The sequence below is a fragment of the Erythranthe guttata genome, chromosome 8 (assembly GCF_056151865.1).
Source record: "Erythranthe guttata isolate IM_541 chromosome 8, IM_541, whole genome shotgun sequence".
Classification (NCBI taxonomy): domain Eukaryota; kingdom Viridiplantae; phylum Streptophyta; class Magnoliopsida; order Lamiales; family Phrymaceae; genus Erythranthe; species Erythranthe guttata.
In genome coordinates this window covers 4,466,433-4,490,694 of record NC_142540.1, presented here as the reverse complement: position 1 = coordinate 4,490,694, position 24,262 = coordinate 4,466,433, and the positions used below count along the sequence as shown (strand labels likewise).

Genomic DNA, 24,262 nt, shown 5'->3' with positions numbered 1-24,262 from the left:
TTAATATCTTTATCTCCCAACATCTAATTAATCTGGGTGAGTCAAATTGTATTTAATATCTAAACCAAAGAAGTGCAAATGTCTCGTTTTGATTTTTTGCCAAATTGAAACTCGAGAATGGTCAAAATCACACCGAAACTCAAAACATCATTATTCAGCCAAAAAACTACATCATTTTGATGTGGTACGGTTCACTTGTATTTGGACTTCGAACGGAATCGAATCGAAAGGCATCATGTCTTTATTAAAATAACTTGTCCAACAAAAGTTCGGACGGAATTCGACTATACATCGGAAAAAAAAAAGCGTCGAATCGAAAACATTTAAATTATTTGGTCACCACATTGCTCTGGTTCCGTGCCTTTTCTTTCTCCTTCACTTCACTCCCTTGGCTGTGATCAAATTCTACTCCCATAACCAAATCAATATCAAATAATTAATATAATTAATTACCTCAAATTAATTAATGCATTGAAATAGAAGTGAAGGCTTAATTAATCCCTAATTAACGTTTTTATAATTTAATTAATTAATTAATACGCACCATCGGCATCCTCATGGACAATTTTGCCCTCGTTTTCATTGCCAAGTTTCTCATCTTTGTCTTTCCCAAAGTACTGGTTCCCGCCATAGATTCCGCCGAAGCCTTCTTCGTCGGACCTCGTCGCGTATCCTTCTCCGAAAGACGACATCGTATCCCTTATTCAAGGCCAAAAAAAATTAAAAATAAATTCTGAATTTCAACTCGAGTTATGAGAATTAATATCTATCGAGCAAAAGAATTAAATTGGTGTACGTACACCTACTTACTTGGTATGGGATTGTGGGACTGTTTTCTGGTCCATTTGGTCGGGTTGATGAGTACTTGACCCGGATTGAGCGAATCTGATACCCGAAGGTTTCCGGCGGGTTATAATTTGGTTTGGCAGAGAATATGAGAATACAGCTGATTTCAGTGCGGCGTTTATCATTTCTAATTTCTTCCTCTCTTTTATTTTCAGATTATTAATATTGAATTATATATATTTTTTCTTTTTAATTTTGGGGAACGGTGATGAATTACATGGGTCGTCGGCATTGGACCGGAGATTGAACTGCTCCAGCTGCTTGACGCGTGTGCATATAGTGTGGACACGTGGATGTTTTGAAAGGGCCTGGCATGCATGCATGTAACTAGAGCTAGTACGTGATTACTGCATATTTATCTATTAGTTTATTTGGAAAACAAAAAGAAAAACTATGTGCTATTTTCTTTTTTAGTGCTATTATCTCGGTTTAACCCACTTTGCACCTTTGAAATGGAGGCTTTTGGCACCTTACACCCTTAAAAAAAAAATAATAGCGCTCGGTACCCTCAAAACACAATAAATTACTCACGATTCACCATGAATTGAATAATAAAGGCAATTTCATTTTTTTTTGTTTTTTTCTTCGGAATACAAAATAACAAATTAAATAGTTATTTTCCTCAACATACAGCCTAATTTTGAGCGCACAAAGTGCGAAAAAATAAATATCACATTGGATTATTAAAAACAATTATATTTTCAGCTTACAAACTAAAATAAAATAAATTTTTATCACTAAATTATTCGATTGATGGTTCTTTTTATTGCAACTGGTGGAAATATTATATAAAAATAATTGGAATAAATATGTGATGCGGTCAACAATAAGTTAACTCGAATCACCTCAAATTAAACATGCAACGAATACTCAGGAATCGATACGGTTTAGTGATGATCTTCTTCGATTTGATGGATTAGGTGTTTCCTGCATAAGAAAAATATACGTTAGGGTGCCGGAGCTTGGTTTCGGCGAAAACCCTCCAATGTTTAAGTCAGTTCAGATTCCAAGAGAAGAATATCAGAGAAAATACGAGAAGAAAATATTCTAATGTCTTTCGAATAGAAAAATTACCTTTTCTCGATAAACGTAAAGCACTTATATACGGAATCTTACTATGGGCCTGGAATGTAATCTTGGGCTTTTAATTGATAATTGGGCCCAAATATTATAATTATAATTTTTGGGCCTCATCATATTTTTGGCCCATGTACATCATAAGCCCCCCACTCTCAATCGAATATCAAGAATTGAAACTCGGTTGAGAGTATAGAATTATTTCGTCGGTTTGCTGCAAGGAAGAAAAATATAATAATTAAGAGAGAAAAAGAATTGGTGGGACCTTGTGATATCCAAGCCAAAATCAGACTTATGGCCCCGAGAGGTATATACATGTATTAGGTCATTGTATATTCTCTCTTTTCCCTTTTTTTTATTTTTTATTATTTGCTAAATAACAATTATAATCACACGCTCCAAGTTGACCCCTTGTGCAAGGATCCCTCCTTTACGTGAAACGCCAACCCTAACCTGACCAGTGTTAATCTTATTTTTTATTTTTGAAACGTCTTAGTTTTGACATGGTCGATTTACGTAATATCGGGTCGAATAGCAACGATAGCGACTTTGTTGGAGTTGGTGAAAACTCGAGGCGGGTCGTCAACTTAGCGCAAAGCCCGGGCGGTTCGAATCCTAACGGCTTGGAGGTGTCGTAAAAAATAGTCATCTCGAATAACCACGACGGCTCGTGTGTAGGTGCGGGAGATGTCGGTATCGGACTGATACCCTTCGACAACCTTGATTACATAGAACTAGAAAAGGACATGTTAGGAAACTTTAATGCCGAAGAGCTTGGCGTAGACGTCATAGGGGACCTGGATAGCGGCGATTTAGGGAGCCCGCCTCGACCATTCGAAATTGATAGTAATCGAAAATCAAAATTGATTTCCGAGAATCTTCATCATCAAGGCAGTTTGTCAGAGGTGCCAGAGACTGTAGAATATGAAGGTCGACGCCTCAAACTTATAATACACCCTCAAGGAGGAGATCAATCTCATCAGACAACAGTTAGCGGCGACTCAAATTTGTTATGTGGAACATCAGCGCTTCGGGATTCATCATCTAATGAAGTTTCTTCATGTTCGGATTCAAAGTTGCTGATCGAGGTTTGCACGCCTGCTGCACGTAAGAAAAAAAACGAAAACTTCTTTAAAAGATATAGATTCGTTCACATGCGCGTCGACGTTGAGAATAAAACACTTTAACTCCATAGTCGCTTCCTTAGGCCCGTTCGGGAAATTATGCCAGTTCCCAGAAGCAGGAGATAGAATGCGTGCGCCGCCGATTGGTTTTTTTACCGTTTATTCAGATTGGTTCAAGTGTGGCTTTAAACCGTCTACTTTGCCCGTAGTGAATGAATTGGTTAAGGTAACGGGACTTAGCATAAGTCAATTTTACCCTAACTCGTTTACCATCTTTGCCGGTTTCATCGAGGCGATGCGACAAGTGGGACAACCGATTTCTGTAGACGCGTTTCACGCGTCATTTATGATAAAAAAAGGTGCTATGAAGGGCTCATTTTATTTTAAGGCAAGGTCACACTCCAAATTTCTGTTAGGTGGTAATCGATCACGGGGTCCTTGGGCTTGTGAATTTTTCTTTATGAAAGATGACGGACGGGACATATCTTCAGTATGGGGGTCGACGAATGTGCTTGAGGGCAGCACAGGTTCACGAGGTTCGACCTGGAAACAATTGAAAAAGGCAGGATTATTTAAGTTATCGTTAAATGCTAAGGAAATAGCACTTGGTGGTAGATTATTTACTATTCACTTTGTTTCAACTGTCTTTCTTGCGTTATTATATTATACTCGCTTTATTCTTCGAGCTAATGAGTGTACATTATTTTCTACAGTTAAGGTGTCGGCTGCGGAGATTCGTCGATTGAAGTCATCTTGTGGTGTGCCGGCTCGAGCTAATGATCTGCCTAATTCCTCGAGTGTACCGTCGGGTGATGCTGCGGGGAAAAGAAAAAGGTCATCTTCGCCTGATCGGGCCGATGCAACTCGTGAAGTTAGGCGAGACGCACCTCGCATTCCTTTCACTAAAACATCTCACGAACTTCCACGTACTAATGCATCGAAGCAGAAAAAGGATGACGGAGGCTCGTCTTCTAGTATTTCTGTTGGTAAAGGTCTTCTTTTTGTTAGTTCCGTCGTTGACTCTGATATGAGCGGTTCCATGTGTGATGTGGAGAATCCTCGCGCAGGATGTAACCTTATTCGAGGTGCCATTTCAGACTTGGACATGAAACGACTAGGTGCCTTTTCCGATCTAGATGCGGCTGATTTTATGGGGAGCGACATTGCCCGGGTAAATTGTTTTATACTTTTTAGCCGTATGGTCATAATATGACGTGTTCTTGCTGAATGTATTTGATACATGAATTCGCAGGTTGTCACTGGTTGGACAAGTTTTCGCAAGCGTCTTGAAGACAACAAGAGGGCGATTGATGTTATAAAAGATTCAGAAGAAAAGGCCGTAGAAGCAAAGGTCGAGAGTGAGGCTCGTGCAGAGATGGTTGCTGCTGAGATGAAGATCGTCAAGGAAGCACAAGACAAAACAATGGCGGCTTTAAAGAGTATGACGGAGAAGTACTTTGAAGAGAAACAAACCGGCGCCTTTTTCTTGGCATCTGACAAAGGCAAGAAGTTCCTGGAACAAATAAGAAAACAAGAGCTGGAAAGGTACCATAAGGAGGAGTTTGCACGAGATGCCACTCTAGCTTCTGTTGATTTGTACGATGAGGTGGTTCTTATGTGCCAACGCCAGTTGAGGGAGACCGGTCGAGTGTCCGAAGATGTCATTAACCTACTCGGGCAAGACATAATTCAGAACCGAGTGTAGTACCAAGTACTAAGATGATCCCTTTTGAGGAGTCGACTGCGGTAGAGCCACCAGTTGATGCTACAGTGGTTCTGAAGGATAACTCGCCTTCTAAGGATGCGGATGTAGGAAAAAAGAAGACCGTAGTGTAGCTTTTTATTTTTCCTTTATTTTAGATTGCTTTTTATCATTAGGAAATACATCTTGATTTCTTTGAATTGCCATTTCCTTTGCTGATTGTTGATATTTTATTTCTCTTGACTAAAGTTTTGATGACTCCAAGTTGTATCACACCTCGGAATTCTTTAACTCTCGGAAATTGCTTGTTTTGTACTTTTATGTTTATTAGAGAGGTGATCAGTCTCCCTAATCAAGGAAAACTCTTGAACCCATTAACGAGTGAAGTGTCACTCCTTGTATTAGGTTGAGTTTTTGAATTCCTTGTTAATGTTCTTGAACCACCTAGGATAACCTTTTAGGTGGCAAACAAATCATGATTCAGAAGAGTTGTAAGGTGATGTAGATATGTCATCTTAAGTGTCGAGACAACTCAAAAGAAACAGCTCACACAAAATCTTTGGCCGAAAAAAGATGTCTGTTGCATTAAGACATGGAACGATCATAGGGGCCTCATTAAAAACCTTGTTCGCCAAAGCAAGGAAAAGAGTACCCCTTCTTACATCAAGCGAAAGAAAAATGCATAAAAAAGAAAAAGAACGTCTTCAACATAAAAAACTGTACATAGTAAAAACTTCCAAATCTATGGAAAGAAACGCTTCAAATTGATAATGTTCCAAGTGCGAGGAACCGTCAGTCCGTCAAGATGTTGTAGACGATATGCACTAGGATTGGCTATTTCCACGATTTTGTAGGGCCCTTCCCATTTTGCATCTAACTTGTCAATAGGCCGTGAAAGGTCAGCTTTGCGCACTACTAAGTCGCCAACTTGAAACGTACGTGATCGTACCCGAGAGTTGTAAGCACGAGCCATGCGAATCTTATAATTCTGAATTTCGAGCTGTTGCACCGTCTCTTAATTCACCAAGAAGGTCTAAATTGATTCTCATAGCCACCTCGTTATTCTGCACTTCATAGTATCTTGCTCTCCAAGAAGGTTCTCCAATCTCGACTGGGACGAATGCCTCGGTTCCATACGCTAAAGAAAAATGTGACTCACTGTTGGGCGAAAACCTACACGCAAGTGCACGTATCGTACAAGTAATATAGTGGACAATTAAGTCCGGATATCGAACCCACAGGGAATATTTAATTACTTAATCCTAGACGCTAAATTCTACCAATTATTATCAAGCCCACCCTACACAGTCGAATTTTAGAGAGAATTAACTAAATTAAACTAAATTAAAAGCAAATTAAAACGACAAAGCAATAAAGCAAATTAAACACGAAGATTTATCAGAGTAAACAAGCCTAGGATTTTATTCTTCCCCCTATGTGATTATTACTCCCCCAATTCCTTCAATTATGCAAGCAATTAACCCGGATTATTAACCTGAGATGCTAAAATAATCATTACCCGCTTCCGCGTGTATTACGATTCTAATACTCTAGATTCAATTACTATATTCCTATGCAATTAATTCTAGAACACAGCATTAAGCACAAATCTCAATAATGGCTACCTAAGAGATTAACTATATTCCTATGTTAATACCACAAAGGCTCTTCTACCACAGTTCTAATTATTAACCCGATCTTCCGATTCATGCGATTAACAATAACATAAAAGCACATAAGGTGATCAAGTTCATGCACTTAATAAAACAAGTAGAAGAAATAATCCGGAATTAAAACTTGCATAAAATCATAGAATTGGGTTCATAAATCCCACATAGGGTTCCAAATAAAATCCTAGAAATAAAGACTTAGCTACTCGTAGTTCTTATGATAAAGAAAATAAAATAAATAAATAAATAAGAAAAACTATGCTTGAGTCTTCGTTGATCTTCGTTCCTCGCAATTTGTGGTGTAAAATTTCGTGCGTATGGTGTAGGAACTTGTTGCTTTTATAGGCTTTTCTTGATAAGGAAGTAGTAGAAACCTACTAGGAATCTATTTCCGCCACTTTCCTCCACCAGGATTTGTTCTTCGATTTTCGCCATGTTGGAGTCCGAATTTCGGAATGTTGCGTAAATACGAGTTGTAGCCCTTGAAATTAGGTTTCCAATGCCGCCAAAATCAGCTGATTTGGAGTTCGTATGAGAGAGATATGCTCGAAATGGTGGACACTGCCAAAGCTGTGGCGAGATTCCTTCTTCCAATTTGATTTATTTCCTTATTTGCAACTTTTTCCTTTCTTTTTGATCTTTTTTCCTTCATGGACACCTAATTATCGTTTTCACCTATAAAACACAAAATCAATCAATTAAAAGCACAAATATAATTAAATCTAAACAAAAGATCCACGTAAAGTAAACGTATTGAGCGTAAAATTTACACTCGACACACCCCCAAACTTGAACTTTTGTTTGTCCTCAAGCAAAATCTAATCGATAAGAAAATAACGCAACTATAACATCTCATCACATAGATCAATGATCAACTTCACGTTTTCAGAACTTGTAATTATAATGACAATTCTTAGGCATTCGCAAGCTCAAAATTCAACAACACTTAGTCACTCACCATTACCAAAAACCACAATTCATACAATTGCTTCAAGCATCCAATATTTGCAAATTAAAGATAGAAAGAATTTATACTTACATGCATATGCTTGACTCCAAATACTCACCAAATTATTCTACTCTACTAATATCGAACATTAAGCTATTGGGATCATTGGGGCTTTGTGGCTTTCAATTGTTAGGCTCTTTGGTTCGAGGTAGGAAATATGGGTATGTGTGGCTATTTTTCTTGAATTTAGGTGATTACGCCAAAATTTGAAAGATAGGCGTTTGAAACAATGAATTCACCTCTACGGACTTTAGTAAACTCGATTCTCAAAAGTTCAAAAGTCTCAACTTTTGCTTTTGAGGCAATGGATCGAGTTTTCAAAAACAATTCAACAACTAGTCCTCATTTCTCCCTTCTAGTCTCTTCTTCTTCTCTTTTTCTCTTTTTTTTTTTTTTCTCTTTTTTTTTTTTTTATAATATATATATATATAGAAGCATATATATTTATCTCTTTTTTTTTTTTTTTTTTTTTCGAAGAAGAAGAAGAAGAAGGACCTTATAAAAATTTTCGACCGAACTCCAAGGGGTAATTTTTCAAGAATCTCCACCTATTCTACCTTACACATTGGCTAAAAGAAAGAACACCTTTTCTCCGAGGCTCAAATCAAGGTTCTAAGGATAATTTCGATAAAAAAATCGGCTTGAAAGGCTCAAACGGTTCAAAGAAGGCCCAAATCATATCCCACATCGCTTACTACTCAATACTTCGTATCATAAATTTCCTAAGGTGAGTCTTAAAACCGAACATAGCATGATCTAGCACAAATTAATTCCAAATTTAGAATACAAAACATTCAACAAAAGCAATGCACAAAATGTGATTCCTAGCAATAATTCGCTTCTAAGTCCCGTTGAATCGAAAGCTAAACAAACATCAAATCCTTATCACATAAAACAAGCAATTTCATCATCAAACATTGATCATCTCTCATCATCATAAATCATCGATGCATTCGACTCAAGCAATTTTTTTTTTTTTTTTTTTTTTTTTTATATGTTCCGGAAAAACGAGAAAAACAATAAAAACGAATAAAACCTAATGCATGCAAACTAAAACAAATAAGCACAAAAACATGTTTTTCACCCCCAAACTTAAAATTTTCGTTGCCCTCAACGAAATTAGCACAAAGTTTTAAGGATAGAAAACACCTGATTTATTCGGAGTCGGTGTGATCGGGGTGCTCCTCTCTCGCTCTCTCACGCTCGTCCTCATCAGAAAGCTCGGGTACGGGCTCAAGAATGGGTGCCGGTAAAAATTGGATGAGAATCGGCCTCCAAATTTGGTTGAGGCAATTTGTCGAACACCTTGTGGGCGTGCCTTGAAAGAGTAGATTTTGGAGAATTTGGTTCGATTCTCTAGCTTCCATTTGTGTGTGGGAGTTTGAGAGAAGGAAAGAGGAGGGTTTAGGAAATAATGGGGGAAAAAATCTAATTTTTTAAAGTTAAAACGCCCTAAAAATCGTCGGACGGCCGTCCCGGTTTTTGTGTTGATTTTCGGACGGCCGTCCGACATCTCTGTCTCCCCACTGTTCACGGGACGGCCGTCCCATGTTTGTGCCTTATTTTCGGACGGCCGTCCCACAGGCAATGATGCCGTTTGGGGCTTTCTGTTTCCCAGACGGCCGTCTGAGATTTTGCTTGCAATTTCGGACGGCCGTCTGGACCCCCTGACCATGTTTTCGACCCTGAAAATTAAAATTCAAATAGATTAATTAGAATGCATGCCTATGAAAATAAAAACGAAACGAAAAATCAAAGAAAACTACGAAAAACAATAAAGCTCGGGTTGCCTCCCGAGAAGCGCTAAATTTTAAGTCTTCAGCCGGACTTTGCTTCTTGAAATTGTTATGTCCAATCCAAAGCCTTGTAGATTGCGCATCCATCCATGAGCTTTGTCACTTCAATTGCAACCGATACAGGGATAGGATTGCAATATGTCAGGGTCCACCTTAGCTTGTAGTCTTTCTTAGTTGTAATCAATCGGTACGAAGCCAAGTAGGGATCTTCATCACCCGCTCCCTTAAATCGGTAAACAAAAACCTCACGTCCGCGTATAACCTCCACTTCAAACACATTCGCCTTCTTATCAACCTCTATTGATGCCTTCAAAGCCACGTCAGGAATAACAATAAGATCATCAATTTGAATATTTGCATTAACCACATCCATCTCCTTCTTCTCTTGTTCCGAGACATCTTTGGAGTTGAGCTCGATTTCATTGTCTGATTCATCATCTTCAAGTGTCTTCGTAATTTCTTTTTCCCTCTCATCGACACTATTATCTAGGTCTAAAGGATTTTTCTCATCACAAGTTTCAGACGAATTTTCTTTGTTGCAACCATTCTCGATATTGTCTGAAATATTTTCAAGAGACCTCTTGAGCTTCATCTCTTCCAACATTATTTCAAGTCTTCGGATAGATGCTTGAGTGGATTTCATAAAATCTTCAAGGATGGATTTCCTATAACACTCCTCAATAGTGGGTTCTCGTGGCTTTGCATAATAGGTTTGAAAATCATCAAATTGCGGCTCACGATGTTGAAAATTGTGGAAATCTTGGCTTGAATTGCTCTGCTCGTACGTGTTGGTGTATGTGTTCCAGTAACCTCTGTTGGTATTATCTATGAAATTATTCGCCTTCGGTGCATACCAACATTGGTTAGCGTAATGTTCTCCACCACATATTGAACAAAGCAACGGCATATTATAGGTATTTTGGAGGTATTCGCCAGACGGAAGCCATTCATATCCCGTTTGAGTTGCGCGAAAATTGTAACCTGACATGTAACCAAAGAAAAAAAAAATATATTAAAACGAAAAAATAAAAAAATAATTTGGGTGAATCGTGAAAATTGTTCAAATTTAGAGCTAGAATAAAATAAATAATTAAAATATTCCCCGGCAACGGCGCCAAAAACTTGTTGGGCGAAAACCTACACGCAAGTGCACGTATCGTACAAGTAATATAGTGGACAATTAAGTCCGGATATCGAACCCACAGGGAATATTTAATTACTTAATCCTAGACGCTAAATTCTACCAATTATTATCAAGCCCACCCTACACAGTCGAATTTTAGAGAGAATTAACTAAATTAAACTAAATTAAAAGCAAATTAAAACGACAAAGCAATAAAGCAAATTAAACACGAAGATTTATCAGAGTAAACAAGCCTAGGATTTTATTCTTCCCCCTATGTGATTATTACTCCCCCAATTCCTTCAATTATGCAAGCAATTAACCCGGATTATTAACCTGAGATGCTAAAATAATCATTACCCGCTTCCGCGTGTATTACGATTCTAATACTCTAGATTCAATTACTATATTCCTATGCAATTAATTCTAGAACACAGCATTAAGCACAAATCTCAATAATGGCTACCTAAGAGATTAACTATATTCCTATGTTAATACCACAAAGGCTCTTCTACCACAGTTCTAATTATTAACCCGATCTTCCGATTCATGCGATTAACAATAACATAAAAGCACATAAGGTGATCAAGTTCATGCACTTAATAAAACAAGTAGAAGAAATAATCCGGAATTAAAACTTGCATAAAATCATAGAATTGGGTTCATAAATCCCACATAGGGTTCCAAATAAAATCCTAGAAATAAAGACTTAGCTACTCGTAGTTCTTATGATAAAGAAAATAAAATAAATAAATAAATAAGAAAAACTATGCTTGAGTCTTCGTTGATCTTCGTTCCTCGCAATTTGTGGTGTAAAATTTCGTGCGTATGGTGTAGGAACTTGTTGCTTTTATAGGCTTTTCTTGATAAGGAAGTAGTAGAAACCTACTAGGAATCTATTTCCGCCACTTTCCTCCACCAGGATTTGTTCTTCGATTTTCGCCATGTTGGAGTCCGAATTTCGGAATGTTGCGTAAATACGAGTTGTAGCCCTTGAAATTAGGTTTCCAATGCCGCCAAAATCAGCTGATTTGGAGTTCGTATGAGAGAGATATGCTCGAAATGGTGGACACTGCCAAAGCTGTGGCGAGATTCCTTCTTCCAATTTGATTTATTTCCTTATTTGCAACTTTTTCCTTTCTTTTTGATCTTTTTTCCTTCATGGACACCTAATTATCGTTTTCACCTATAAAACACAAAATCAATCAATTAAAAGCACAAATATAATTAAATCTAAACAAAAGATCCACGTAAAGTAAACGTATTGAGCGTAAAATTTACACTCGACACACCCCCAAACTTGAACTTTTGTTTGTCCTCAAGCAAAATCTAATCGATAAGAAAATAACGCAACTATAACATCTCATCACATAGATCAATGATCAACTTCACGTTTTCAGAACTTGTAATTATAATGACAATTCTTAGGCATTCGCAAGCTCAAAATTCAACAACACTTAGTCACTCACCATTACCAAAAACCACAATTCATACAATTGCTTCAAGCATCCAATATTTGCAAATTAAAGATAGAAAGAATTTATACTTACATGCATATGCTTGACTCCAAATACTCACCAAATTATTCTACTCTACTAATATCGAACATTAAGCTATTGGGATCATTGGGGCTTTGTGGCTTTCAATTGTTAGGCTCTTTGGTTCGAGGTAGGAAATATGGGTATGTGTGGCTATTTTTCTTGAATTTAGGTGATTACGCCAAAATTTGAAAGATAGGCGTTTGAAACAATGAATTCACCTCTACGGACTTTAGTAAACTCGATTCTCAAAAGTTCAAAAGTCTCAACTTTTGCTTTTGAGGCAATGGATCGAGTTTTCAAAAACAATTCAACAACTAGTCCTCATTTCTCCCTTCTAGTCTCTTCTTCTTCTCTTTTTCTCTTTTTTTTTTTTTTCTCTTTTTTTTTTTTTTATAATATATATATATATAGAAGCATATATATTTATCTCTTTTTTTTTTTTTTTTTTTTCGAAGAAGAAGAAGAAGAAGGACCTTATAAAAATTTTCGACCGAACTCCAAGGGGTAATTTTTCAAGAATCTCCACCTATTCTACCTTACACATTGGCTAAAAGAAAGAACACCTTTTCTCCGAGGCTCAAATCAAGGTTCTAAGGATAATTTCGATAAAAAAATCGGCTTGAAAGGCTCAAACGGTTCAAAGAAGGCCCAAATCATATCCCACATCGCTTACTACTCAATACTTCGTATCATAAATTTCCTAAGGTGAGTCTTAAAACCGAACATAGCATGATCTAGCACAAATTAATTCCAAATTTAGAATACAAAACATTCAACAAAAGCAATGCACAAAATGTGATTCCTAGCAATAATTCGCTTCTAAGTCCCGTTGAATCGAAAGCTAAACAAACATCAAATCCTTATCACATAAAACAAGCAATTTCATCATCAAACATTGATCATCTCTCATCATCATAAATCATCGATGCATTCGACTCAAGCAATTTTTTTTTTTTTTTTTTTTTTTTTATATGTTCCGGAAAAACGAGAAAAACAATAAAAACGAATAAAACCTAATGCATGCAAACTAAAACAAATAAGCACAAAAACATGTTTTTCACCCCCAAACTTAAAATTTTCGTTGCCCTCAACGAAATTAGCACAAAGTTTTAAGGATAGAAAACACCTGATTTATTCGGAGTCGGTGTGATCGGGGTGCTCCTCTCTCGCTCTCTCACGCTCGTCCTCATCAGAAAGCTCGGGTACGGGCTCAAGAATGGGTGCCGGTAAAAATTGGATGAGAATCGGCCTCCAAATTTGGTTGAGGCAATTTGTCGAACACCTTGTGGGCGTGCCTTGAAAGAGTAGATTTTGGAGAATTTGGTTCGATTCTCTAGCTTCCATTTGTGTGTGGGAGTTTGAGAGAAGGAAAGAGGAGGGTTTAGGAAATAATGGGGGAAAAAATCTAATTTTTTAAAGTTAAAACGCCCTAAAAATCGTCGGACGGCCGTCCCGGTTTTTGTGTTGATTTTCGGACGGCCGTCCGACATCTCTGTCTCCCCACTGTTCACGGGACGGCCGTCCCATGTTTGTGCCTTATTTTCGGACGGCCGTCCCACAGGCAATGATGCCGTTTGGGGCTTTCTGTTTCCCAGACGGCCGTCTGAGATTTTGCTTGCAATTTCGGACGGCCGTCTGGACCCCCTGACCATGTTTTCGACCCTGAAAATTAAAATTCAAATAGATTAATTAGAATGCATGCCTATGAAAATAAAAACGAAACGAAAAATCAAAGAAAACTACGAAAAACAATAAAGCTCGGGTTGCCTCCCGAGAAGCGCTAAATTTTAAGTCTTCAGCCGGACTTTGCTTCTTGAAATTGTTATGTCCAATCCAAAGCCTTGTAGATTGCGCATCCATCCATGAGCTTTGTCACTTCAATTGCAACCGATACAGGGATAGGATTGCAATATGTCAGGGTCCACCTTAGCTTGTAGTCTTTCTTAGTTGTAATCAATCGGTACGAAGCCAAGTAGGGATCTTCATCACCCGCTCCCTTAAATCGGTAAACAAAAACCTCACGTCCGCGTATAACCTCCACTTCAAACACATTCGCCTTCTTATCAACCTCTATTGATGCCTTCAAAGCCACGTCAGGAATAACAATAAGATCATCAATTTGAATATTTGCATTAACCACATCCATCTCCTTCTTCTCTTGTTCCGAGACATCTTTGGAGTTGAGCTCGATTTCATTGTCTGATTCATCATCTTCAAGTGTCTTCGTAATTTCTTTTTCCCTCTCATCGACACTATTATCTAGGTCTAAAGGATTTTTCTCATCACAAGTTTCAGACGAATTTTCTTTGTTGCAACCATTCTCGATATTGTCTGAAATATTTTCAAGAGACCTCTTGAGCTTCATCTCTTCCAACATTATTTCAAGTCTTCGGATAGATGCTTGAGTGGATTTCATAAAATCTTCAAGGATGGATTTCCTATAACACTCCTCAATAGTGGGTTCTCGTGGCTTTGCATAATAGGTTTGAAAATCATCAAATTGCGGCTCACGATGTTGAAAATTGTGGAAATCTTGGCTTGAATTGCTCTGCTCGTACGTGTTGGTGTATGTGTTCCAGTAACCTCTGTTGGTATTATCTATGAAATTATTCGCCTTCGGTGCATACCAACATTGGTTAGCGTAATGTTCTCCACCACATATTGAACAAAGCAACGGCATATTATAGGTATTTTGGAGGTATTCGCCAGACGGAAGCCATTCATATCCCGTTTGAGTTGCGCGAAAATTGTAACCTGACATGTAACCAAAGAAAAAAAAAATATATTAAAACGAAAAAATAAAAAAATAATTTGGGTGAATCGTGAAAATTGTTCAAATTTAGAGCTAGAATAAAATAAATAATTAAAATATTCCCCGGCAACGGCGCCAAAAACTTGTTGGGCGAAAACCTACACGCAAGTGCACGTATCGTACAAGTAATATAGTGGACAATTAAGTCCGGATATCGAACCCACAGGGAATATTTAATTACTTAATCCTAGACGCTAAATTCTACCAATTATTATCAAGCCCACCCTACACAGTCGAATTTTAGAGAGAATTAACTAAATTAAACTAAATTAAAAGCAAATTAAAACGACAAAGCAATAAAGCAAATTAAACACGAAGATTTATCAGAGTAAACAAGCCTAGGATTTTATTCTTCCCCCTATGTGATTATTACTCCCCCAATTCCTTCAATTATGCAAGCAATTAACCCGGATTATTAACCTGAGATGCTAAAATAATCATTACCCGCTTCCGCGTGTATTACGATTCTAATACTCTAGATTCAATTACTATATTCCTATGCAATTAATTCTAGAACACAGCATTAAGCACAAATCTCAATAATGGCTACCTAAGAGATTAACTATATTCCTATGTTAATACCACAAAGGCTCTTCTACCACAGTTCTAATTATTAACCCGATCTTCCGATTCATGCGATTAACAATAACATAAAAGCACATAAGGTGATCAAGTTCATGCACTTAATAAAACAAGTAGAAGAAATAATCCGGAATTAAAACTTGCATAAAATCATAGAATTGGGTTCATAAATCCCACATAGGGTTCCAAATAAAATCCTAGAAATAAAGACTTAGCTACTCGTAGTTCTTATGATAAAGAAAATAAAATAAATAAATAAATAAGAAAAACTATGCTTGAGTCTTCGTTGATCTTCGTTCCTCGCAATTTGTGGTGTAAAATTTCGTGCGTATGGTGTAGGAACTTGTTGCTTTTATAGGCTTTTCTTGATAAGGAAGTAGTAGAAACCTACTAGGAATCTATTTCCGCCACTTTCCTCCACCAGGATTTGTTCTTCGATTTTCGCCATGTTGGAGTCCGAATTTCGGAATGTTGCGTAAATAAGAGTTGTAGCCCTTGAAATTAGGTTTCCAATGCCGCCAAAATCAGCTGATTTGGAGTTCGTATGAGAGAGATATGCTCGAAATGGTGGACACTGCCAAAGCTGTGGCGAGATTCCTTCTTCCAATTTGATTTATTTCCTTATTTGCAACTTTTTCCTTTCTTTTTGATCTTTTTTCCTTCATGGACACCTAATTATCGTTTTCACCTATAAAACACAAAATCAATCAATTAAAAGCACAAATATAATTAAATCTAAACAAAAGATCCACGTAAAGTAAACGTATTGAGCGTAAAATTTACACTCAACACTCACCAGTTGCAGATCTGGGAGTGGTACGGTATGCCCAAAACACATTATGAAGTTCTTCTACCCACCTCCCTTTTGCGTTTCCAAGTCGAGTCTTCAAATGTTGCAGTAAAGTACGATTGGTCACCTCAGTTTGTCCATTAGCCTGTGGATTGTATACTGAGGTAAAAAAATGCTTGATGTGCAAGCCTTCACACCAATCTTTCAACTTTGAACTGGCGAACTGCGTTCCGTTATCTGATATTAATGCACGTGGTACACCGAATCTGCAAACAATATTTTTCCATAAAAAACTGATAACTTCTTTTTCAGAAATTTTTGCGAGCGGTTCAGCCTCTACCCACTTTGTAAAATAGTCAACTGCAAAGATGAGAAACTTCCTTTGACCTGTAGCCACTGGAAATGGGCTTATCAAATCAATACCCCATTGTGCAAAAGGTATGGGACACTCCATCGGTTGAAGCAATGCGGCCGGTTAATGGGCTATGTTGGCGTGTAATTGACATGTAGTGCACTTTTTAACCAACTCTTTTGCGTCTTGGAGCATGGTAGGCCAAAAGTACCCTTGACGAAGTGCCTTTCCTGCCAACGTTTTCCCTCCGAGATGATTACCGCAAATACCTTCATGAATTTCTCGAAGTACGTAGTCCGCTGCTTGTGGCGTCAAACACTTCAGAAATGGTTGAGTGAAACCTCTTTTATATAACTCATCATCCACCATAGTGAAATGAGCGGCTCGAGTGCATATTTTACGTGCTTGAGACTGGTCGGATGGGAGTTCACCTAGTGTTAGGTATCGCACCAACTCATCTTTCCATTTTGGTTCAGCAGCCTCATTGCACATCACTACATCTAAAGTGTCAATTTCCGACCTGGCAAAAACTAAAAAAGTAATCCGCCGGCTATTAATATTAGACATTGAACTGGCCAGTTTAGATAAACTGTCAGCTCCTTCATTGGCGGTTCGCGGAATTTGCTTGACTTTAAAATCTTCAAGCCGCGTTAGTAACTTTTTGACTATAGCAAGGTATTGCGCCATCTTTTCTTCTTTTGCATCATAAACTCCCGAGACTTGATTCCCTACAAGTTGCGAATCACTATGTATAACTAGCTTTCGGGCTCCAGCAGCTAGGGATAAACGGATCCCTGTTATAAAAGCTTCGTATTCCGCCTCGTTATTTGAAGCGTGGAAATCGAGCTTGATCGCATATTCAATTTTATCTCCCTGCGGACTCTCCAATACTATGCCAATTCCACTTCCACCGATGGTAGAAGAGCCATCCACATAAGCTAGCCAGGTAGGAGTTGAATTGCTTTCTTCAAATCCTGCCATCTCAACGAGGAAATCTGCCAAAACTTGAGTTTTTATCGCTGGACGAGAGTTATACTCCAATCCATATTGGCTTAACTCGACAGCCCACTTGACCATTCTTCCCGACGCTTCGGGACTTGACAATATATGCTTGAAAGGGTGGTTGGATAAAACTACTACATGATGAGATTGGAAGTATGGGCGTAATTTTCGAGCAGCCGTTACTAAAGCAAAAACCAGCTTCGCCATATTGCTATAGCGCTGCTCAGCTCCTTGCAGCGCTCGGCTGATGTAGTATATTGGATGGTGTTCACGATTTACTTGTTTTACAAGAACAACACTTACTGCTTCTGGCGCTATAACTAGATAAATGGACAATATATCTCCCGTCTCTGGCTTAATCAATAAGGGTGGCGAACTCAAATATTTCTTCAAATCTTCAAATGCTTGCTGACATTCATCGGACCAACGGAAGTGCTTCCCTTGACGAAGAATTTTGAAAAACGGTAGTCCTTTTTCGGTTGACCGAGATAAAAACCGATTAAGAGCAGCCATCCGTCCTGTCAGTTCCTGCACTTGTTTTAAAGTCCGAGGGGGCGACATTTTCATGATAGCTTCTATTTTTTCTGGATTGGCCTCTATTCCTCGTTGCGAAATTAAATAACCCAAAAACTTTCCTCCTTTGACTCCGAATGTACACTTCTCAGGGTTGAGCTTCATTCGATACTTTCTCAAAATAGTAAAACACTCCTCTAGATCCTTAGTATGCTTTGAGGAGATAACGCTTTTAATTAACATGTCATCTATATAGGCTTCCATGTTGCGTAACAGCATGCCATCAAACATTGAGTTGACAAGACGTTGGTAAGTGGCTCCAGCGTTCTTTAGTCCGAAGGGCATTACCTCATAGCCAAAGATTCCTTGGTCAGTTACAAAACTTGCTTTTTCCTGGTCTTTCGGGGCCAACCTTATTTGGTTATATCCTTGATAAGCATCAAGGAAACTCAGCAACTCGCAGCCTGATGTTGAATCTACCAATAAATCGATTCTTGGCAGAGGATATGGATCTTTTGGACAAGCTTTATTCAAATCTGTAAAATCCACGCATAACCTCCACTTGCCTCCTTTTTTCTCTACCAGGACAACATTAGCGAGCCACTCTGGATATCGGACAGGTCGGATATATTTGGAATCCTGCAATTTGTTAACTTCCTCATTGACATGTTGACTCCTAACTGGCCCAAAAGCTCTTTTCTTTTGCTTGACTGGTCTTGCGTTAGGATCTACATCTAAATGATGCATAACAAACTCTTCAGGTATTCCCGGTAGATTTTCTCCGCTCCAGGCAAAAACATCGGAATTGTTCCGTAAGAAAGCAATAATTGCTTCCTCCATCTCAGGCGCTAAGTCAGCTCCAATTCTGGTCACTTTAGACGGATCTCCTGGTACCACTTCGACTGTTTTTAGCGTTTCAGCTGCCGCCAGTCGCGTATCTTTGTCAGGTTGATTTTCAATAACATGCATTTCTTTATCTGTTGGTGAACGGGCTAACTTCTCTTTACCTCGACTTTTCAAAGATACGTCGCCTCGCCCACCATACCGTTTCAAAGGTCCCATCGTTCTTTGAATAGTATTAGCATAGCATTCTCTCGCGATGCGGTGCTCTCCAACTTCCTCACCGATTCCTTGGGGAGTCGGAAATTTCAATTCATGTGATACGTTGAAGCCACTGCTTTAAATTGATGAATGCTTGGTCTCCCTAAAATCACGTTGTAGGTCGATGACGACTTAACTACCAAGAATTTCACTATTCGAGTCACTCTTCTGGGAAATGTCCCCAGGGAAAGAGGTAATGTGATTTGTCCGAGCGCTTCCACAACTTCACCTGTGAATCCGATCAAAGGGGTTTTGACTGGTGCAAGTTGGGCGTCAGCGATTCCCAACTGCTGGAAAACATCATAGAAGATAATATCAGCAGAGCTACCACCATCGACCAATATTTTGCGCACCCAAAAGTTGGATAATGATGCTGAAATCACAAGTGCATCATTATGTTCCTCTCGTTGGCTTCCTTCTAAATCAAAATCACCAAATGTCAAACCTTGGCCGTCTGATTGCACTTGAAAAACTGATTCCGCCCAACTCGGGGGAGATGCACCATTTGGGATAAGATGAGTATTCTTAGCCTTCCGCAATAAAGCTCGTCTGGCATTTCTTGAATCGCCACAAGAAGGACCTCCTGAAATCACGTTTATGGTTCCAACTGTGGGTAAATTATCCTCACGATGTCCATGCTGACGCCCTCCTTCCTGGCGACCTCTTAGTTGCTCGTGATTTCGACCATCTCGTCCTCTTTCTTCATGTTGACGATCGCTTAGTTCCAAATTCTCTTAAATAACCTCGTTGTATTAATCTTTCAATTTCTTGTTATAAATTGAAACAATCCTCTGTATCGTGCCCTTTGTCGCGATGAAAACGACAAAATTTATTCGACTTCTCCCTTTCATGGGCCTTGGAGGTTGGACCAAACCTTTTTGCTGCACTATAACAAGCACCTCACTGAGTCGCGCGTTAAGTGGTGTGAATTGTTGAATTCTATGATGAGTAACACGTCGTTCCTCTTTCTTGGGCATCTCACGTCGTCCCTCTTCACGTTTGCGCTTCTTCTGAGTCAAGCTCATTGTCTCTTCAATGCGAATATATTTATCTGCCCTGTCTAGTAACTCGACAAGATTGCGTGGCGGTCTTCCTGCAATAGATTCTCTGAACCGCCGATGTAGTAAATTTTGTTGAATTATACCCGCCAAAACAGCATGGTCAATAGCCGGGATTTCCTGTACTGCTTGTGAGAAACGTTGCACATATTCTCTCAACGATTCATGCTCTTGTTGAATAATAGTGAACAAATAAGCTGGCGTTCTTGGATATTTTCTGTTGATGGAGAATTGGTCAAGGAACTTATGAGTTAGTTGCTCCATACTTTCAACGGTACCTGCAGGAAGCTGATTGAACCACTTCAAAGCATTTCCCGATAGGGTTGTTCGGAAAATTTTACAATATGCAGCATCACTTAGACCGTATAGGTCCGCTTTAGCTATGAACTTGTCCAAGTGGTCGTGCGGATCGCCAGTTCCCTCATAGTCTGGAAGTTGTGGAATCTTCGCACCTACAGGTTGCGCCTCAGCCAAAATAGCTGTAGAAAAAGGACTTTTCCGAGCTGGCAAAATTCCTTGGAGGCTTCCTTCAGTAACAGAGGCGGCAACATAAGGCAATGTGGTTGTAATTGGAATACTTGAATCTTGTTGTCCAGTCGGTCGCTGAGTATTTGGCGGCTTGGGCGTTTTTCGCTTAGGAAGAATTCCCTCTTCCTCTTCCGGTTGAGAAGCTCGACTTCCAGCCTCTTCATGCGAATTTGTCGGGTGCCTGGCGTGTCTTCTAGATACGGATAGTGTTGCTTTCTTAGGTGACTCAGTTCGACTATGCGACAGTGAGGCGCGACTCGGAGATGTATGCTCTACACCATTATGGGAAGTCATAAATTTCGCTACAGCTTCCTCAGCCGCTTTCTTTGTAATTTCTTCCATCATCGTGCGAAGCGACTCCGGTGTAATTGTGAACGGTACAACATCAGCGGAAAGGATCGGAGGTGGTTGCTTTTGAGCTCCCACAACTCGTGGTTGATCATGAGTGGATTGTTCTTCCTCACCGCTGGCACTGATGATATTCTTCGATCGAGTTTGCATTTCTTGACGCAGTAACACCGCGGTTTCCCACAGACGGCGCCAAAAATGATGCGGTCAACAATAAGTTAACTCGAATCACCTCAAATTAAACCTGCAACGAATACTCAGGAATCGATACGGTTTAGTGATGATCTTCTTCGATTTGATGGATTAGGTGTTTCCTGCGTAAGAAAAATGTACGTTAGGGTGCCGGAGCTTGGTTCCGGCGAAAACCCTCTGATGTTTAAGTCAATCCAGATTCCAAGAGAAGAATATCAGAGAAAATACGAGAAGAAAATATTCTAATGTCTTTCGAATAGAAAAATTACCTTTTCTCAATAAACGTAAAGCACTTATATACGGAATCTTACTATGGGCCTGGAATGTAATCTTGGGCTTTTAATTGATAATTGGGCCCAAATATTATAATTATAATTTTTGGGTCTCATCATATTTTTCGCCCATGTACATCAATATGGTTTTCAGATAATTTGATAACAAAATAGTTGAATGATTTCTTTTCGTAAAATATTTATTTGTGATGAAATAAAATATAATTTTTAAACATATTGATTAGATGTATTTTTATTCTTGTACTTATAATTTCAAAATAATTGATGAATAGAAAAAAACATTTGACATTTGTCACCTTAAAAGAAATACCACTAAAATGTTAAATTATCTTTAATTATTAGCTTTAAAAATTCGTTTGAAGTGCATTATGCATGATTTATTATGTTTCGAGGGTGCAAATTACTATTTATTTGTTTCGACAGTGCAAAGTGCCAAAATGCTATATTTCAAGGATGCAAAGTGAAATTAAGCCTAACATCTATTAGTCATGATTACTTCCTTGTCCACTAAGGATGGCTTAGAATGGTACATCCCATATTAAACATATATATATTAAATTCAGGGTTCATCATTAAAATAACAATTTATTTGACTCTCATATGTTAAAACAAATTAAATTTTCTCATCAAGAAATGTTTAAACGTTTATACCAAAGCTCGATTCAATAAAAAAAAAAATTGAAATATTTGTGAAGAAATTAAACCCCTCAAAACTCATAATTGAAATACATAAGAAATTTCGATTTCCTACACATCCTTGAATTATTTCTCATTTGCATTTATTTATTTGATTAATTATAATGATATATAGTGGTTTTATTATCAGTCAAATAACTAACGTTAATTTAGACAGATAATCTAACCCTAAAAAATAGTTGCCACTCACTCATTTCTACTATACATACAGTTGTCCAAATTTCGTTAGGTACCAAAACCTGGGGCCAACATTCAAACCTTGTCTTGTCAAATTTTACAAACTCTAATCAAATGAATTATGCAATTAATTAGCACATATTATACTTTGTGTTTTGTAATTTATATTACCAATATTCTAGTTTTTTTCTTCTTTCTTTTTCATTATTTGTAAAATAAATTCTTTGACATTCCCCGTTATAATCTATATAGCACGGACACGGAAACGACGATATGGAAAAGTGGGAAAACGGACACGGCATGGTATAAAAATGGGATACGGAAACTTTGGGCAAACATATGAATATTAAAAGTATAGTGGATGTTTATAAATATGCTATAGCCTATATGAACATATATATATATATATATATATATATATATATATATATATATATATATATATATATATATATATATATATATATATATATATATATAAGTTTTTATCTGGATGTAATTTTTTTCATATATTTCTATAAAATGTATTCAAAATAAATATTACTTTTAAATTAAAATTGGTCATTAAATTGTGTAATTAATTAGGAAAACAATAAAAATATTTGAAAATCTGCTATTCAAACATATTTCTAATTTTTTAAAAATTACAAAATGACTCATAAGGTGTCTGGCAGGTGTCCTTAAGTCGTGTCGGATTTATATCCGGTGATATATTAAAAAGTTGAAATTTTCGTGCTACATAGGTTATAATACAAATATTGTTTAATTTTCTATGATAATTGTAAAAACAAAAAAAAAAAATATTGGAAGCGTTCGAGTGTAACAAGGAAAAAAGAAAGCAGTGTCATTTAATAATGGAAAAACCAATTGCAGTCGAATAATAGGACCACCACCACTATGGATAATAGTCAATAGTCCCCATTAGTATGCATCCGTCCACAGAATCACAGCCGATTACAGCAATCCCTCAAGTGTATATGAATCTTCTTACTCATCAATCCTTATGGTGTCAAATTCAACAGAATTTTTTACATTCCGTTTAATGTTCTCTAGTTTGTTTTGAACAATAATGCAGTTTCTGATGCACCACAATCTGATATTTACAAGCTTAAAGGACATATCTTGTGATTATTTTGTTTCGAAATGTGAAAAATTTGAATGGGTAAAACAGGTACAAATTGAAAATACTTCACATAATCAATATGATTCCACTAAATTTGACACTGCAATGATGGACGTGTAAGAAGATTCACAGTTGAGATGGGTGGTTGTAATTAGCTAAAAGCGAGGAAATTTTCGTAATTTGACCCCACCCCAATAAGTGTCCGCATTATACCCTCTATGTATATAAGATTTTTTATTACCCTCAACACCAACGAGCAATCATGCAAAATGAGTCATCAAATATCTATATTAATATTTGCTTTAATATAGGGTTCCTAATTGCATCACTCTGTAAAAAAATATACGCAACACAGTACAACATTTACAGAGCACACAAATCAATCTTGCACACTGTTTTACTCAAAGAGGTGTACAGTTTTCTTGCTACCTCAGCTTATGACAGAGTGGGGAAACTTCAAGAACCCAAAATCAGAAATCAGAAAGGGACAATAGTAAATGCAATTAATTATCAAGTACACTATAGTTTTTTTTTTTAATTTTTTTACCAGTAAGCTATAGCCCAGCACTATTTCATAGGCAATGGCAAAATCAAGAAACAAGGCAACCACCATTCTTGAAATAAAGTTTTCACACACAGCCAAACAAGTCCTTATCCCTTAACTGCTCTCTCTCTCTCTCTCTCTCTCTCTCATGCAGAAACCCTGAAAGAAAATGACATTCTTCTTCTTCTACTAGTGCTGCTGCACATGGAGGGAAACCTGCTCTGTTTTCACTAATATTGCATGTATAATAGGACTCACCAACA

At 37.8% G+C, this 24,262-nt stretch overlaps 3 protein-coding genes across 3 annotated transcripts; all 3 read right to left on the bottom strand.

The window, feature by feature from the left end:
• Positions 1-218: 218 nt before the first annotated feature.
• On the bottom strand, positions 219-978 carry LOC148768341 (uncharacterized). The gene is made up of 3 exons (XM_088821096.1): positions 811-978; positions 545-699; positions 219-405 (listed from the first exon to the last, which is right to left on the bottom strand). The coding sequence occupies exons 1-3, from the start codon at positions 969-971 to the stop codon at positions 329-331; spliced, it is 393 nt and encodes a 130-aa protein (XP_088677222.1). The 5' UTR covers positions 972-978; the 3' UTR covers positions 219-328.
• A 4,751-nt stretch (positions 979-5,729) lies between these two features.
• On the bottom strand, positions 5,730-19,001 carry LOC148768340 (uncharacterized). Its single transcript, XM_088821109.1, has 3 exons — positions 16,636-19,001; positions 16,270-16,338; positions 5,730-5,922 (listed from the first exon to the last, which is right to left on the bottom strand). Exons 1-3 carry the CDS (start codon positions 18,999-19,001, stop codon positions 5,730-5,732), a joined length of 2,628 nt encoding a protein of 875 aa, XP_088677235.1.
• An 86-nt stretch (positions 19,002-19,087) lies between these two features.
• Positions 19,088-21,127, bottom strand: LOC148768339 (uncharacterized). The gene is made up of 2 exons (XM_088821108.1): positions 19,915-21,127; positions 19,088-19,773 (listed from the first exon to the last, which is right to left on the bottom strand). The coding sequence occupies exons 1-2, from the start codon at positions 21,125-21,127 to the stop codon at positions 19,088-19,090; spliced, it is 1,899 nt and encodes a 632-aa protein (XP_088677234.1).
• Between the last annotated feature and the right edge of the window lie 3,135 nt (positions 21,128-24,262).

Bases quoted from the DNA above. Each gene is read 5' to 3' on its own strand.
- LOC148768341 (XM_088821096.1), bottom strand. From the start codon at position 971: ATGATAAACGCCGCACTGAAATCAGCTGTATTCTCATATTCTCTGCCA. The intron at 700-810 runs GTAAGTAGGTGT...GCCTTGAATAAG, and splicing joins GTCCCACAATCCCATACCAA to GGATACGATGTCGTCTTTCG. The intron at 406-544 runs GTGCGTATTAAT...TTATGGGAGTAG, and splicing joins TGTCCATGAGGATGCCGATG to AATTTGATCACAGCCAAGGG.
- LOC148768340 (XM_088821109.1), bottom strand. From the start codon at position 19,001: ATGGGACCTTTGAAACGGTATGGTGGGCGAGGCGACGTATCTTTGAAA. The intron at 16,339-16,635 runs GTACTTTTGGCC...TATTGTTTGCAG, and splicing joins GGAAAGGCACTTCGTCAAGG to ATTCGGTGTACCACGTGCAT. The intron at 5,923-16,269 runs GTGTGAAGGCTT...ACTTGCGTGTAG, and splicing joins AGTTCAAAGTTGAAAGATTG to GTTTTCGCCCAACAGTGAGT.
- LOC148768339 (XM_088821108.1), bottom strand. From the start codon at position 21,127: ATGCAAACTCGATCGAAGAATATCATCAGTGCCAGCGGTGAGGAAGAA. The intron at 19,774-19,914 runs GTTTGGTCCAAC...AGGTTATTTAAG, and splicing joins TGTTATAGTGCAGCAAAAAG to AGAATTTGGAACTAAGCGAT.